At 40.5% G+C, this 17476-nt stretch overlaps 3 protein-coding genes across 6 annotated transcripts in view; 2 read left to right on the forward strand and 1 right to left on the reverse strand.

The window, feature by feature from the left end:
• TJP2 (tight junction protein 2) overlaps positions 1–3443 on the forward strand; it is a 59484-nt gene extending 56041 nt beyond the window's left edge. For all 3 annotated transcript variants that reach the window (XM_066180785.1, XM_066180784.1, XM_066180786.1), the window contains 3 exons: positions 21–359; positions 791–876; positions 2519–3443. In XM_066180785.1, the coding sequence (XP_066036882.1) occupies positions 21–359; positions 791–876; positions 2519–2690 (597 nt within the window). In that variant the 3' untranslated portion in view covers positions 2691–3443. The remainder of the gene's footprint in view (positions 1–20; positions 360–790; positions 877–2518) is intronic.
• FOCAD (focadhesin) overlaps positions 1–17476 on the reverse strand; it is a 170857-nt gene that overhangs the window by 11195 nt on the left and 142186 nt on the right. The window contains exon 44 of one of the 2 annotated variants that reach the window (XM_066180781.1): positions 7969–8446. The exons of the other annotated variant lie outside the window; for it this stretch is intronic. Within the exon in view, the coding sequence (XP_066036878.1) occupies positions 8376–8446 (71 nt within the window). The 3' untranslated portion in view covers positions 7969–8375. Of the gene's footprint in view, positions 1–7968; positions 8447–17476 lie in introns of those variants that run through there. 2 annotated transcript variants of the gene reach the window in all.
• Positions 10283–12618, forward strand: LOC136288772 (interferon omega-1-like). The gene is made up of 2 exons (XM_066182281.1): positions 10283–10838; positions 12365–12618. Exon 1 carries the CDS (start codon positions 10283–10285, stop codon positions 10835–10837), a length of 555 nt encoding a protein of 184 aa, XP_066038378.1. The 3' UTR covers position 10838; positions 12365–12618.

The following is a 17476-nucleotide window of genomic DNA, read 5'->3' on the forward strand; positions in this document are numbered from 1 at the left end:
TTGTGAGTTTATACTTGCAGGGAAAGTTACAAAGCAAAGAGGATCCATATGACTTCCCCAAGAGCTATGACTCCAAATCGAGTAATGTTGCTGTCAGCAGTGAGACTTCAACTGTATCAGCTAAAGCAGCACCACCACCTGTTTCTGTGAAACCTGCCTTTGGGCGTCCCATTCTGAGAAACTCTCAGCCAGCAGTCCTGTCTGCAGAGGGGGAGGAAGAGACAAAGGTGGAAGAGGAAGGAAGCGAGAAAGAAGATACTCCAAAATCAGTACTGCGGAAAGTAAAAATATTTGAGGAGATGGATCACAAAGCAAGGATGCAAAGGATGCAAGAGCTACAAGAGGCCCAAAATGCCAGGGTATGAAGAGATGTCTTTCCCCGTCCTGTGCTTTGCGACCTATAGAACAGCCAGAGTCTGAAAAGTAAAATCATGCCCTTTGCTTTGTGTTGCTTTTGGAGGCAGAAGTTTGGGAAACCACACGTAGAGACATATTCTCACTCCTGTGTATTTGTGTATAAGAAGAGGCAGTATTTTAAGTTTTCTTATTGTCACTATAAAAACCTGACTTCTAATAATCCTGTTGCTTTTGGCAATCCATTGTTCTCAAGTGTGCTTTGAATTACTACTCTAGCAAAAGATTAGATAATTGTAGGAATATCAATAGGATGTTACCAATTTGTACTTTAATTGTTTCAGATGTAGCAGTAACCTGCTAGATCCTAGATGGTAACACAGGATCCCTAATGGAAGAGTTTAAAAGAGTTATTTTCTTCTGCTTTCTTTTAAAGCTTGAAATAGCCCAGAAGCATCCAGATATTTATGCTGTCCCTGTCAAAACACAGAAGTCAGAACAGAACTGGCCCCAGCCGATGAGGTACAGTGTATCCAGTTCCAAGCACTCTGTTTTGATTCTTGCCTTTGCTAGCAGAAGGAAAACTAATCTTGCCAGTTTTTGTTCATATAAGTCATCGTGCCTTGGTATATCAGTTTGTTATAGTGCCTCAGAGATTATCATAAAGGTGGACCAGATTTTTAGCAAATTCTTCAGTGAACTAATTTCAGGGTTTTTTTTTCTTTTAGTTCATTTAAAGTATTTGAGTCATCTAGGAAGAAACACTATATACTTTGACTGAAATATTTGCAAAGCCAATTTTTTGCTCCAATCAGTATTAGAGAAGCTGGCCTGCATTCATGCCCTCTCATGTCCATTCTACCTGTGCTAGGTATTTGATGACTCTTAGTCTATCCTAACATATATTTGCTGTTCTAATAACACTTGATTACTTAAATGCTTATTCTTTACAGATATGTTGTGTGGCTAGGTAAACTAAGGATGAAAGTTGATACAGGTGACCCATCAAATCTCAGGAAAGTAGTAGTCTTCCATTAAAATTCAGTAAGTTCTGGATGAGTTGACCACTGCGTCACCTTACCCTACACACTACACATTTCTAGGACTTAACACCTATGCAAGAACTAACACACTGCATGATGGATTTTGTTTTCTCATCTTCAGGACTCTTAATTTTTTCTTGCATCTTAGCAACAGCCAGTAGAAAAAGAACTTTTTTCCTAGTTAGTCAAATGCTTTGATGTCACACAAATAATCTAAAATGAAAAGATGGAAAACTGATATTTTCTGGATTTCTTGGCAGGTTCAGAAAAGCATTCTTTTTTATATAGCATTGGAAGCTTTATAGAAGTGATGAAAATTAATCTTTCACCACGTTTGCAGTGTTTGCTTACGTGTATAAATCAGTGTTGTTGGCTTTTTACAAGACTGTTAATGACTGGCCTAGAAAAGAGTATTTAGGCCCTGGGAGAAAAATGTAAGGAGAGCATGAGTTTTTCCAGAGCATGAGTTGCAAAAATCATGAGGTTTGAAACTGAGGAAATACCCTATCTCAACAGATTCTATTTTTTCTATGTCTGCTTAATGTCACGTCAAATGTGTAGCACCACAGTGTATAAAAAGCAAATATGTAGGTTATTTTTGCCCACTTTTAAGGCTAAGAGCCTTAGTTGAGAGCCTTGAGTGAAAACGCTACCAGTTTTAAGAAATGTCACATAAGAAGTCTTTGGACGTTGAGACAGAAGACCAAGGATGCAAAAGAACAAGGAGGCATAGAAAACATTCTGTGCAAAACTAAGTAAGAGAGGTATCAGTTTGGCTAGCAAAGCTGACAACCTCTCTGCTCAGGGAATAGAGTACTGTAAAGCTGTTGATGTCTCTGTGTGCGGGGATGTTTAAAATTTAAAATTTGGCATTTTTGCAGGTAGGTTGAGTATATCAAGTCTGAGCATCACCCCCCAGCTTGATGGAAAAAAGATGCCTCTTCAAATAGATTTACCATAGTCATGCAGTTTTTTATTGGTTAAGAAAGGGTTTCACTTGCTCCATTTGCCTTTCTAAGCTGTATGTGGCCATAAAGCGGATATGAAGCACAACTATTTTTCAGTTTTTCATAACAGGAGTAGACATGATCTCTTTCTCTTTCCATGTTCTGCCATGTTAGCTCCAGGCCTCCAGAACCCCAGAAGCCTCCTGTCAGGCCTTACCTGGAGAACTGTGTCAGTTATGGCAGCGATGCGGAGGAGGAGAAGGAGGAGTACCACTGGCAGCTGGCTGACAACTCCAAGAAGGGCTACTATGGACAGCCATCCAGATACAGAGACACAGAATTGTAGGCTTGATAGCATGTCCATGTCTAACACTATTCTGAGGTTTCTTCCTTTGCAGCCAAAGTGGAACAGTAGTTAGTCTTGGAAAGCTGTTTTTTTACTGGAGGTGGTGTTAGAGGGTATGCTACTCAACTCAGACATATCTATACACTGGAACTGGAAGAGTTTGTTTTTTGGGGATATTATTTTGTCAGCGTCTATGAAAAGAAATCACTATTGCCTGAATGCTGTTGCCTGCTTTATAAGGACCAAATCCTTAAAGTTTGTGTTAATTCCTGGCATTTCCATATTTTAATATAAGCCCCCCCTTTTCCTTTTTATTAACGCTGCCTTTTTGGACTGTTCTCCTGTATTATGAAAGTATGATCCCAGAGATACACTTCCTTATGCAATAGAACTAAATGTGAAAGTGTATCTGAAGAACAGTAAGTGCCTTTAACAAGAAGCATCTGAAACTGTTTGTTTTGACATCTGATACTTGGTGCAAAGCCATAACACACTAAAAAGGGGATTGACCATTTTACCTATCTTTATTTTTTATCAGTTTCATGGTAACAATTTTCCTTGCATGTTATTTTTCTAAGTTCATAGATGCATATGCAATATTCATAAATATTGACTGTACATGTTAAAGGTGCAGTTTACTGGGTGGTTGGAAAAGACCAAGATGTGCTTAAACAGAGAAAATGGTGTAGAAAATTCAGTCACATATTAAAATTTACACAGACTGCAAATAATAAAGTATATATTCTAGACAAACCATGTGTATCTAATTTTTCTTTTCAACAGTAGTAGTCTAGAATTGCTGACTTCCATGAGGGCACTGTTTCAGTTCAGGGTCTCCTCTCCTTCTGTTCAAGTAACTAGGAAACATCGCTACTGATGTGCTTCACACTGTTCTGAACATAATTTTAAAATCTGTCATGATTTAAAACTGGTGCAAAACTATGAAATTCCTGCAACCTTTTAGAATATTAAGTTTTGCCTCACCATTTCTGCTCTTTAGCCTTATACAATGAAATTCTTGAAAGTGTCATAGAGGAAAAATTTATTTTGATCATACAATATGAAAGATGGTTTTTTAATGATCTTCTAAAATAAAATGGTTTCCAACCCTAACCATTCTATTCTATATTAGAAATTCTTCACCAGGAGGGTGGTTCAGAACTGACTGGAACAGGCTCCCGAGCGCAGTGGTCACAGCACCAGCCTGACAGAGTTCAAGAAGCATTTGGGCAGTGCTCTCAGGCACATGGGGTGACTCTTGGGGATAGTCCTGCGCAGGTCTGGGAGCTGGACTTACTGATGTTTGTGGCTGCCTTCCAGCTCAGGAAGTCCATGATTCTGTAACTTTCTTTAAAAAGGTAGAATTTTCTTGTTGAAGCTGTATGATGAGGAAACTTGTGCTGCTTAGATTAGAATCATTTAGGTTGGAAAAGACCTCCAAGGTCATCAAGTCCAGCCATAAACTGAACAGTGCCAAATCCACCACTGAACCACGTCCTTACCACATCTGCACATCTTTTAAATTCCTACAAAGGTGGTGACTCAGCCACTTCCTTTCTAATGCCTGACAGGCCTTTCTATGAACAGATTTTTCCTGATACCCAGTGTAAACCTCCCCTGGTGCAACTTGAGCCTATTTCCTCTTGTCCTGTCACTTGTTACCTGGGAGACTGACCCCCTGCCTCACTACCAACCTTGTAGAGAGCCCGAGCCTCCTTTTCTCCAGACTAAACACCCTTAGCCACTCCTCACAGGACTTGTGCTCCAGACCGTTCCCCAGCTCCATTGCCCTTCTCTGGACATGCTTCAGCCCCTCAATGTCTGTACTGCACTGGGGGACTCAGAACTGAACATAGCATTTGAGGTGCAGCCTCACCAGTGTCAAGTACAGGTGGTCAATCCCATATCTAGTCCTGCTGGGCACAAAATTGCTGATCCAGGCCAGGATGCCATTGGCCACCTGGACACAGCTGGCTCATGTTCAGCTGCTGTTGACAGGCACCCCCAGGTCTTTTTCTGACAGGCAGTTTTCCAGCCAATCTTCCCTCAGCCTGTGGCACTTCCTGGGCTTGTTGTGACCCAGCACGAGGGGCATTAACAAGGGCAGGCCCTGGCACTCGGTCATGTTAAACCTTATACCACTGGCCTTGGCCTATCAATCCAGCCTGTCCAGAGCCATCTGCAAGGCTTTCCTACCCTTGAGAAGATCAACGCTCACCCTTGGTGTCATCCACAAACTGACTGAGGAGGCACTCAATTCCTTTCCAGATCATTGACAAAGATATCAATACAATACAAATATGTGAAATAAATATACAGAACACATGGAATATATCGATTTAAATGCGGTGTAACGGATCTGAGGGGTTGCTCTCCTAGAGAAGCTGCTTGAGCCCGGTCCGTACCGCGGCAGCCGGAGTTATATCGGCACACAGGGCTGCTCCCGGGGCGGGGAGGTAGCGGACGGCGGGAGGCGCTAGCGGCACCTGCGGGCTGCCACCGGAGCCGCCTGGCTTCCAGCCGCAGCCCGAGCGGACACCGGGACGGGAAGACGGGGCATGGTGCGGCAGGGTCGCAGCTCCGTCACCTGCTTCCCGGCCCCCACTCAGGGATCATCCACCTCAACCAGGATGAAGAGGCGGAATTTACTGGATTCATGGGGAAATGCAGTGACAAGTGATGAGGAAAAGGCTGAGCTACTGAATGCCTTTTTTGCCTCAGTCTTCCCTGAGCTAGAAGACAGGATCTTTATAAGTGACATAGACAGTGAGGATCAAGTGCTGCTCAGCTGATCTGCACATGACAGGAAAACTGAGTGCAGCATGTGACACAAAAGCAAAAGGTTGGGATGCCATCCAGAGGAACCTGGACAAACCTGAGAAGTGGGCCCACAAGAACCCCATGTAGTTCAACAAGTCTTAAGTGCAAGGTGCTGCATATGGACCAGGGCAATCCCAGACATGAGTACAGAGTGGGAAGTGAACTCACTGAGAGTATCCCGACAGAGGAGGACTTGTGGGTTCTCATGGCTGAAAACTTGAACATGAGGTAACAGCAGCATATACTTCCAGCCCAGACAGACAAATGTGTCTTGGGCTGCATCCAAAGCACCGTGGGCAGCAGGGGATTCTGCCCCTCTGCTCTGGTGTGCTCTGGTGTGCTCTGGTGTGCCCTACCTGCAGTGCTGCATCCAGTTCTGGGGTCCCAGCACAGGAAGGACATGGACCTGTTGGAGACAGTCCAGAGGAGGCCATGAAGATGATCAGAGGCATGGAGAAATTCTTCTGTGAAGAAAGGCTGAGGCAACTGTGGTTGTTCAGCCTGGAGAAGACTTTGGGGTGACCATCATTCTCCTGTACCTAAAGGGAGTCTCCAAAGAAGCTGGAGAGAGATTTTTGACAAGAACATGTAGTGGCAGGATGAGGGGCAATGGCTTTAGATTGAAGGAGGGTAATTTCAGATTAGATTTTAGGAAGAAATTCTTTACTGTGAGGTTGTGAGGCACTGGAACAGGCTGCTCAGAGAAGGTGTGGATGGCACATCCCTGACAGTGTTCAAGGCTGGGGTAGATGGAGCTCTGAGCAACCTGGTTAAGTGCAGGGTGTTCCTGCCCAAGGCAAGGGGGGGGAGGGGGGGGTTTGGAGGCAAGATGATCACAGGATCACAGAATCAGTTACATTGGAAAAGACCTCTGAGATCATTGAGTCCAACCTTTGACCAAACACTGCCTTGTCAACTAGATCATGGCATCAAGGTTGCCATACAGTTATTTCCTGAACACCTCCAGGGATGGTGATTATACCAACTCCCTGAGCAGTCCATTCCAATGCTTAACAATCCTTTCCATGCAGAAATTATGATGTACAATCTGAACCTGAGGCTATGTCCTCTTGTCCTGTCCCTAGAAGAGGCTGACCACCACCTGGCTACGACCTCCATTTAGGCAGTGGTAGAGAGCAATAAGGTAATCCCTGAGCCTCCTTTTCTCCAGGCTAAACAATCCCAGCTCCCTCAAGTGCTCTCCACTGGACTTAAAAGGTCCCTTCCAACTCAAGCCCCTCTATCACCTCTAAGAGAGAAGGCTGACACACACAGCCATATGGAAAGCATAACAGAGAAAAATACTTTCTTTTAACAATGTCAAGCTAGATGGGGAGAAAGCTGTCTTGTGCCAAGTCAAACCTACTCAAACTCCTTTGTTACATACTAACTTTTTAAAAATCAGAGTGTTTTAACTGAATGGAGAAAAGAAATTGGTATCTAGAATACATTAAATGGTTCAACACTGGGTAGTTTTGACAAAAGATGGCCGTTTTGTAGGAATGTTCTGTCCCAATGCTCCATTTGTCATCCTATACACAGGTTGAATTTAGATTTTCCATTTGCCTTGGTGCCTGAGATAAAAGAACATATGGATAGCAAATATTCATTTAATTCCTCTATTGTGCTATAAAATATAATGAAAAGTTTCCATTAGAGAAGTCATTTACAGCATTTTTAGGATGTTAGAAAGACAAAATTGTGCATATGTTTAGCTTTAGTCTTCCTGTAATGGAAGCTAGTCGATCTTTTAGGAGCAAATCTTTTTTGCTAATTGAAGACAAGACAACTTTTCCAAAATGATGATCTGTTAGGTCTACTTGGAAACACAGCTGTGTTTTGTCAACTCTTTTCCTCATATCATTCTAGCTTAGAGTGGTTGGTCTATGCTTCACCCACAGGCAGAAAAATAAACAGCAATCTGTGCTTGCAGCTTCATATCACTCAGTTATTCCTTCCAGTCATTATCTTTAATGAATTGTTTGTTCCTGAATGAAGCAGCAAAGGTATATTATTAGAGTAGATTGTGTCCTGAATCATGCAATGTCACTGCTATGCTTTGCTTAGTGCAATAATCAAGAAACTGGCTGACCATGGAGGAACAATTTATTGTTATTAGTCAAACACACACAAACAAAACCAAACAGAAATCAAACCCTGGTGCACTAAGTCAAGTGTAACTGTTCTGTGAGAAAGTGCAGACAACATGTTAAGACAGACAAGAGAGTAAGACACTTGGACATACCCAATCTTCTTAAGAAATAGGGAAGAGACCCACCTTCTATTTTTTCCACTGTGACACTTGGTATGGTGTCCTCAGCCCTTCACTAAGAAGGAAAGCTGGACAATACTATTTTGCAAGAGGAAAGAAAGAACTTGTCTGTCCAGATCACTAGAGGAATTAAAGTCATATAATTATTATAGTTTTGGAAAAATACTTGTGTATAATTTATGGAAATTGTTGTAGTTTTAGGGAATAATTTTCTTGAAGTACATAAGCTTTTTACTAATTTCTGATGCACTTCAGGCCAGTTTTCCACAGTAGTAAACATTCCCAGTAAGTGAAAAGATTTCATCTCATGTTTCACTTCTTGTATCCCACTCTGATTGTTGTTCTCTTTGTTGTCATAGGTGACAGGGGATATATTTTTCCTTACACTGGCAGTACCTCCAGTCCAAGTTTGCTTAAGCAACTTTTCAAAGCCTCCCAAATACCTACATGCTGAACATAAAGGAAGCTCTAAAACAGTATCATCAATCTCTTTGGAGTGACTACCAGATTGGGAATGAAGCCAACCACATAGCAGTAGGTGCAACTACAGAACAAAAATACTGTAGGAATGAGGCCTAGAGCCATGAAGTATGTCATGGAGGGATGACTGTGGGCAGGAGGGCTTGCTGGGAGTGACATGTCATCAGGAGGATTGTAGCTGGCCCTGGTGAAAAAGAGAGTGACACCAAGTCATTTGTACTGTGTTGTGTTCCACCCTTGCACAAGACACACAGGTTTTGTAGTCTCTCTCTGTATCCTACATTAACATCCCAACTGGGTGTCCCCTCACAGCATCCATCCTGGCAGTAATGGTATTTGGCTGCAGTCTCACGTTCACTTCTCACATATGTATAAACTGGAATTTGAAACCCTTCAAATACCTCTCTCCTCCCCAAGGCACGGACATCTCTTTGGCAAGATTTTGACCCCCAACTGTGTCAGAGTCCACCTGGGAACACTTATACATAGCACTGTGCACTTTTTTCATGTCTAGTGAATCTATCTCTGGAAATCTTATGAGAAGCTATAACTTGATGTCCCAATAAACTGAAGTATTGGTGAATCAGGATTCTTGAAAGTTCTTATTCAAGTCATCCAGGCTGTGTTAAATCATGAAACTGCACTATTTGTGACTCTGTGTTGCAAATGAGACCAGATTTACAGATTTACACACCACTGGTGCCTCTGGGATCTCACTGAATGTGACTGGACTTTGAGTGACAAGTTGGTTCTAACCAGAAATTAAGCCCAGCTGCATCTAGCCCCTCTGTTCTCTGAGAACCGAGAACCAAGGGGATCTATTTTCTGCCCGTCTTCTATACTTTTTATACAAAAAATACACAGACAGGTATCAGACCCAAAAAACAGTTTATCTGACCTCTTTTTCCAGACAGTATGACTTACAGACAATTACCTTTCTAATCATATATATATTCACAGGAGACAAGGGGGACAAGAAAATGGCAGTTTAAGAGTAGCTTTCTACCAAAATAAAATCAAAAACAGGGGCCAGGTATCCCTAAGTACTGTGATAGTCACAACCACCCCTATTACATGGCATGGGAAAGAAAATGGCTGAATTGTACTTTTGTCATCCCTATACATTCTCTTCCCATTTATTGTCAGAATTCAGACCTGTACTCAATTGGCATTGATGTTAATTATTGCTCAGTTACTTTTATGAAGGAAAAGGAGTATTTCATCCAAGTACCTAACTTCTTCCTATGTCAGTGTGTTTGTATTTGCAAGGCATTTATAGTGTCTAAGTGAGATCAAGGCTTCATTTAATTAGCAGGGTTTATGTTTCAAAACCCACATATTAATAGACATTTTTATACACACACACACACACACACACACACACACACACATTCTAATGATATGCATCCATATGTATCCATAAGAATTAAAAAATAAAAGGGAGAGGAAATAAAACATCTTTCCTGAAAGAATATAGGTAGAGAAAGCTTAATGGAAGCTTGGAAGTATAAATCATGCTATAGGAGACAAGATGGCAGTAGTACTCAGCAGTTCTGTGACCCATCATTGAAAATATTACTTTATTCCAGCATGTTCTTCCACTACCAGAATAATAAGAAAACAAGTGTTTCTGTAACTCTTTATTTTGAATTCTCATTATACATCCTATAGAATTTTAGTAGTAGAGAGAATAAATAATCTAACATACATACATATATATATATATATATATATATATATATATAAATATAATAATATCCAGCTGAAATAAAAAGAAAGTAGCAAAACAAAACAAAAAAAGACTATGAAGTCATAAAGCAGAAAATGAAAGTGTTGTCAAAAGCACACACAGGGGGGAAAACCTTAAAAACCAACAAATGATGAAAGAAAACTTCTCCTACAGAATAATGAAATGTCATGGTTTTGAAGAAATGGGAATCCACAAATAACTTCAAATAACCCAGCACAGCACTCAGAATTTATACATAGGAAAGAAGGAACATTAGAGCTTGTTCTTATCATGAATGCTTTTGACTTGATACAAATTGCCCTCATACTGTCAAGCACCACCATTATCTCCAGTCTTCAGTGCAACCACCTCCCTTTGCAGCGAAGAAAAGTGATCGAGAACAGCCTGCGACTCCTGGATAAAATGGGGGAAAAGTTTCCTCAACAATGTTTAAGAGAGAAAATGCCCTTCCGATTTCCTACACAAGTTTTGCAGCCCAGGCAGAAAGAGACTGTCGGAGTTGCCATTGAAGAGATCTTCCAACATATCTTCTATATCTTTAGCAAAAATCTCACTCTTGCTGCGTGGGATGGAACAGCTTTGGATCAGTTCCAAAATGGACTTTATCTGCAAATTGAGCAATTGGAGGCATGTGTAATCAAAAAGCACACCCAACACTGTTGGAGTAAAGAAGTCAGCAGGCTGAAATTGAAAAAGTACTTCCAAAAAATATACTGTTTTCTTAAAGACAAACAACATGACCTGTGCTCTTGGGAAATCAGCCGTGCAGAAATAAGGAGATGTCTCCAACTGATTGACAAGATGACAAGAAAGCTTAAAAACTAAGGTATGAAGATTTTAACCTGACATAATTTATAATATTTAGAAACAAATATTATAAATAACATTTATTATTTGTTCTATGACCTGTCTTATGGCAGTGCTCTAGTTAATTTTTATTGAATTTAAATGATTATGCTTCTGAAATTTAAATATGCAAATGTAATGCATTATTCAATGTAACGCAATTTGTTTCCTTGGTAAGCAAGCTGTCTACTCTAGCTACAAATTAAACTCTAAGAATTTTCAGTGAGGGTTACTCCCTAGGAAGATATTGCAGTCTTTGACAAATAGTGACATCTTATGGTGTTTTCTGATGAGAAAACATGCAGCTGCTTTCCATGTCTATTTCACCTACCAGTAGAGAATCACATATTTGTGAATGAACTACACATCCCATGCCTTCACAGGAATTGCTGGATTTGTACTGATTCAGACTGCATCAAAGATAAAGTCGTACACTGTTTATTAGGTGGTCCTGACTTAGGTTGAGAATATCCATTTTTCTTTGAAAGTTTGTATCTTCTTTTCCAAGCAAGTAATTTTTTTACATTTGAGTAATTCTAACATTTGCTTTGTTCAAAGCTGCAAAGTAATTCTAGAAATATTTATCTACATTGTATATTTTTTGCAGCAGTTATGGCTTCTGAAGTAACTTCCCTATTGGACACTGTTACTTTTAATTGAAATATATTGTCTCTGACTCTTTGGGGTCAAGGGTTTTGTTCCTCCAGTGTTTCCAAATCACGTGGACTTTTTTCATAATACTATCTGATGTAACTTTTCTATGTAAAAGTATCCTAAAGCCACACCTGCCTATGGCACATTCTACTTGCTCACAGGCATATTCATTCTGGCTACTGCAACTTCAAACACCACCACCCAGTGCCGTGCTTTATTGCTGCAAGAAATATGCCTCTTTCCCTTTGCTCACAAATTGAACCACATAGATGTATAGCCCTCCAAATAATATCCCCTCCAAATCACACAGTCTTCAATAATAATTACAATATAATCACATACCTTAAAACAGTTTGCAATAATACTGGACCTGGATTTTATCCTTGGGAAAGTGTCCCTGGGTAACTCCATTGCAAACAGTGTGGTTTCCCTAATCACTCGCTATGAGAGAAACAGAGCTATGTCAAGTCTCTTTTACCCAAAGAATAGAGTTAAAAGTTTGGTAAAACCCCAACAACTTAAAAAAAAAAAAATCATCTATCTGTGGCCACCCTGATGTAGATCTGGCACAGTCTTTTGGGTCTGGCATAAAGAAGCAGAGGAGAGAGCCTATCTGTGGATCCCAAAAGAGGGGAGTGTTAGTCCTAGAGGGCTGAAATTGCCAGAGGTTGGTTTAAGCATCAGGTAAAGAACAACTTTAAAACATTTTCTGATCTCCAGCCATTCCAAAAAAGTATCATTGAAAGGGGAGATAATAAAAAGTGCATCTAAGCAAAAAATGGGCTGGTATGAAAGCAGTGATGGTGTATGGGGTCTCAGGTATCATATCTGTGACACAGGTCTCTTTTGCAGGGTGTCCATACTCTCCTCTCTACCACTCATGGATGCAAGGTAAAGAAGAGATAGCAGATATGGATCTCATGGATGAAGCTGAAATACCAGGAATAAAAACAGCTAGCAACTTCACCATGATCCTGAACAACAAAAAAGACCAAAATAGCAGAGTAAATATTCAGAGTAATTTTTCTACCTGGTGACACCCTGCCACAAATGTTACAACAAAATATGCATTTCTTTGCTTCGTAACTAACAGCACTTGAAATGGACCCACCCTGGGATGGTTTCAAATCTCATTTCTGTTGCTTGTTTGGTTTTTATACTTCAAACCTGTACAATAAAATTACATTCAGCCTACTTACCCTTCTGGTTCTGATATCCTTGAGTGGGTCTTGCAATGCAGAAAACTGTTATTGAAATTTGTAAATAGCATGAAGTATTTTTCAGCTGCTCTCTTGTGAAGGATTCCAGTTTTTATTGCCTAACTTGTCTGCAATGGGAATATGTTAATTTATGGCCCATTAATTGTGCAGAAACTTTTGTATCATTAAGTTTTCTTTTAAATTCGCAGTTGTCCATAAAAATCTCCTCATCAAATAAAAATCTGTTTTGGTGTATTTCAGTCAACGCAGTACTTTGCAGTGCGAAAAAGAACCAGAATGGGCACAAGAGGGCAAAGTGAAATTAGAGACAAATGTAAGAATGTTAGGTGAATGTACATGTGTTTTGGTAAGACAGTGCTTCAGCTCTTTATGAGCATGGTTATCAATGCTCATAAAGGGTATTGAAAGAAAAATTAACTATTCTTGAAAAAAACAAGAAGATTTCAGAGATGATGAACAGGAGCTCATAAAGTAACTTTTGATTTCAATTACTTCCTGGCCAGCTGTGAGACAACAGAAATTATTTGTATTGAGACAGTATCTGGAAGACATTTAAATATGGGGACCCTGCAATAGTTACAGTTATGGAAGAAATAAAAAGGAAGAAGAAAATTGCAAGCCAATATGCCTTTGTTTTATTCTTACTTTAAAGAAAGGTAAGGATTCTCAAGTGTAAGGTAAGAAAGATGAAGATTCAGAAGATCATTTCTCTTCATCTTGCCCTTGTAACATTTTGGACTAATATGTATTTCATTGCCACTGTGTTACCAGGGGAGCTATATATTATGCCCCTGGGCAGTTGAAACCCTCTGGTATTTCTTCCAGTCAGTATTTTTCTAGAAGTTAAACAGATGAGGCAAATATATACATTATTTTCAAATGGAAATTAATAAAACAGTAAATGCAAAGTCTCAAATCCCCATGGAAAAATTAGCATTGAGGAAACAAAATCCTTCCAAGAAGGGACTTATTGTAAGCCAAGAAGCTTCATAAATTTTTCCATAAGACTCACATACCAGGGCTGTGCAGCACAGGTCCTGGTCACAGCTGTGGCTGTCCTCATGGCTAGCCTCCCAGCACCTTGTTTATCTGTGTTGGGCTGGGTTTGGCTGTGTTGTACCTTTGTGGTCACTAAAAATGGCAAGTTTTCATCTATGCAGAGTTAGTTTTCTGGCACAGATTTATGGGACGGGGGTCAAAAGCCTTGTCTTCCGCATGAAATTTAAGAATAGCTACAGCAGAACTGAAGAATGCTTATTCCAGACTTTATTTTGGAAAAAATTATTCACAAAGCTCAGTCAGCTATCAGCTACAGCTGTTCAAAGCACTTTGTCCATTGGTTTGGCTTGTTCCATCCGCTCTGGCTTAATTTTTAAATTGGGGGGGGGGGGGGGGGGGGGGGGCTGGAGAAGCCAATTCAAACCAGAAGAAAATCTCAAAGCAAAACAGGACAAAAGCCTGTGGAAATAACTCTCCTAACAATCACCTAGAATCACCTAGGATTAGCCTGCCCTGGGGAAGTTACAGGGGTAGCCATGGTGGAACAGGCAGACCAACACCAAGGCTGGGACTGTGGGTAGGAAAAGAGATCAGGAACTGCTCATGGGAAGACAGTGCCCACAGACTGCTATATCCTGCCTTACCCCTTCCAGTCCAGTCTGCCCCTTGATAAGGCTAGTCCTTATCTTTTTTCCCCCTCCCAGCTCTGTAGGAACACTGGGTTCTTCCAGAGAGTGATCACAGTGAAGACCAAGAAGTGAGGGTGACAAAGATACAGTAAATCCTGAAACAAAGTGTCAGTTCTCAGTTTTAACTGACAGAATTAATATACTTTGCTTCAGAAATTTAATGCAAAGCAAAACAATATGAACTAAGCAAGTAAGCAAGTAAGGTTGCAATTGATACTTTCCAACATGGTGATTGCTTTTTAATATTCAAAAATCTTCTAATCCTCATACAGGCAGGTATGAGTCAATTGTATCATCATTTCCCACATTTCTACTGACATCATGATAACCTCAGGAAGATGCAAGGGCTTTATCATTGCAGAGAGTTCCCAGAGGAGTAATCATCTGACAGAGAATGTGAAGACAATCTTTCTTCTCAACCTTCACCCATCCCAGTGCTGCAACCCAGCCTGCAAATGAGAGGGAAGGTGCAGTGCTGCTGTGGGGCCACCCCTCTGCAGCCACACACTGCCAACCCCACCATGCCTCCAAACACCATCCTGGCTCTGAATTAATCCTTTTTCCCTCAGTATGACTTCAAAATTGAAAATCCCATCTCATGTGAAGTGGTTTCATTTCAGTGGTGCTGAGGAAGAAGCAATGGCAAGTGATGAGCAGATGAGAACATGGAAATTCATGCCCTGCCTCAGTTCCCTATACAAGAGACTGCAAGGTTAGTACATTTTCTAAGACCAACCTTGTTGAGCCCAAGTGCTCACAGTTAGAATCCTAAAACCATGTTATCTTCATCAATGAGGAATTCAGTGTTCTAAGCAAATAATATAATCTGCTTTTGAACACATAAAAGTAAACACAATTAACATTCCCTTCTAAAAAATAACTGTTAAGGCATGGAAGGGTATTTGTAAAGTCAAAATCTACACTCAGGAGATTAATTACTGAGATTTCAAATAGCATATCTGGCCCCAGCACACCAGTTACCAACACGTCTACTCACTGTAACTCTTACTGTCTACACTTTTCTATAAGTTTCTTATCTTGGTAGATCAGAACCTCCACAACTTCCTCTGGATTTAACTGGAGTACTGTGTGTTACAATTCCCAGAAAGGAAATACCTAGACAGACATATTTATATACAAGAGAAAGCTTTTTTTCAACAAAGTAATAAAGCCTGTGCAACTTCAACTATTTTTCAAAATACTGCTCTCTCTTTAAGCAATTAATATACTTTCTTTTCAAGTCTCTTTGGACTGAGTTGTATTCTGATGTGGTCTCCACTTTTTGGGAAAAGCTTGCATTGGCCATAACAGCCTTTTTCTTGTGAATATAATATTTTAATAATTAAAAATAAGTTCCTGCTGCCTGCCATAGAGCTCACGATGTTGTCTTTGTGACAAGTATTAAATCCTGTCAGAGCTACTGTCATTTGTATTTTCAAAGGATTTATGCTGGACATGATTACTGGTCATTAGAAGTAGTTCAAGATATTAAACAGTTTGCTTTCTCTTTTTTCTTCTTGGTTTGTTTTTATTTTTTTTTGTTTGGTTGGGTTCTTTTTTAAAGAAAAATAGGGCACATCTCCCTCTCCTTCCCAGTTTCCCACAGTTCAGTTTTTCTGCAAACCATTAAATTCCTAGAAAATGTCAGAATCTATCATCACAACTTCCGTTATGAGAGACTTGGTGAGGACTAACACTTAAATGAAACGGAAATCTCCCAGCCCATCTAGCAGTAATTCCTCTTTATGATCGTAGTAACATATTTGATGGGTTTGTGGGTCTCATCCAGCAGTGAAACCGAGAGCAGTGAATTAGGAGGCACAGACACTGTAGGAACATGACTCATTTCAAAACTGGGTATGTTTTTAATATTTAGTTATTAAATACTGCCTCTGAAGCAAGACCTGTGGATTTCCCATGTTGCTGGAAAGAGGCTGGCTGGGAATGAGAAGGAAGGATGTGATAAAGGCCAGGTATTTTTAACGGAAAATGAGAGATGCTATTTATACTGCTCCCTGGAAGAAAAATAAATTGTAAGAAATTGTGACCCTAAAAGACCAGATTATATTGTCCCTGAATATGCAGATTCAGATTCCTTATGAACAGGAAAACCAGGTCATACTGATCAGCCTACAAAAGTCATCCTTTGCATCATAAAAATAAGTTGCTTCCATGTGGAAAGGTTTTAATGAAAAACATGATTAAGATGTGCTACAGAAACACTATGGTTTACATTTTTATCCTCTGCAGAGAAGTTAGTCAGTAGCTTTCTAGTGTTTACCTCAGCCTGGGGATCAGGGTAATATTGTAGCCTGAATGCTTGAAATCAGTGCTTGAAACTAGTGCTTGAAAATAATGAATCCCCTGAATCAGCATACTCCCACAGAGCTGTGGGGCTGGTTACAAGTACACAGGTCAATCTAGAGGCCATATGACCTGCTTCCTCAGAGACTCACAGCAACTGACAAGTAAGGAGGGTAAGGCTGTCACTCTTCTCCAAGTGACATTTTGGGAGGTCTGGATGGGAAAGATGGAAAAATGCAAAAGGATGAACAAGTTGAATAGGCTGGCCGGGATCATCTTTTTTCTCCAAAAGCATTTCCAAACGTCATTTTTCACCTCAATGAAATTGTAAAGCTAACTCCCCTGCCAGCTGTGTATCTATTTGGTGCACCCTTGTGGCACAATGCTTGCTCCCCCAGTACAGCACTTCTCATCCTAAAGCAGCCAGGAACTTTGGTGTAACTTGCTCTGCTAGATGACACCAGCAAGTCAGCTCTGGTGAGGCAGGACCTGTTTGCAAGCTGGGGTCTCTGCTGAATTTATAAAATCTCTTGGGTGTACGAGGTGTGAAGATGGCACGGCTGCTGCTTCCTCTTTTGCCTGGCTTGAGAGTACAGACAAAAACACTGACATGTTTCCCTATTACTTGCTTGCAGTGGAGATGACTGCTTCCCCTGCTGCATCCACGCAGCCTTCCTTTCATCCCTAGCAGCCATGGTCATACAACACAAACATCATCCAGCACTGTGCAAATAACTCCACCTGCTTGTGAG

The sequence above is a fragment of the Chamaea fasciata genome, unplaced genomic scaffold (assembly GCF_029207755.1).
Source record: "Chamaea fasciata isolate MVZ Bird 193981 ecotype frontalis unplaced genomic scaffold, bChaFas1.0.hap1 SCAF_4, whole genome shotgun sequence".
In the NCBI taxonomy this organism is placed as follows: Eukaryota; Metazoa; Chordata; class Aves; order Passeriformes; family Sylviidae; genus Chamaea; species Chamaea fasciata.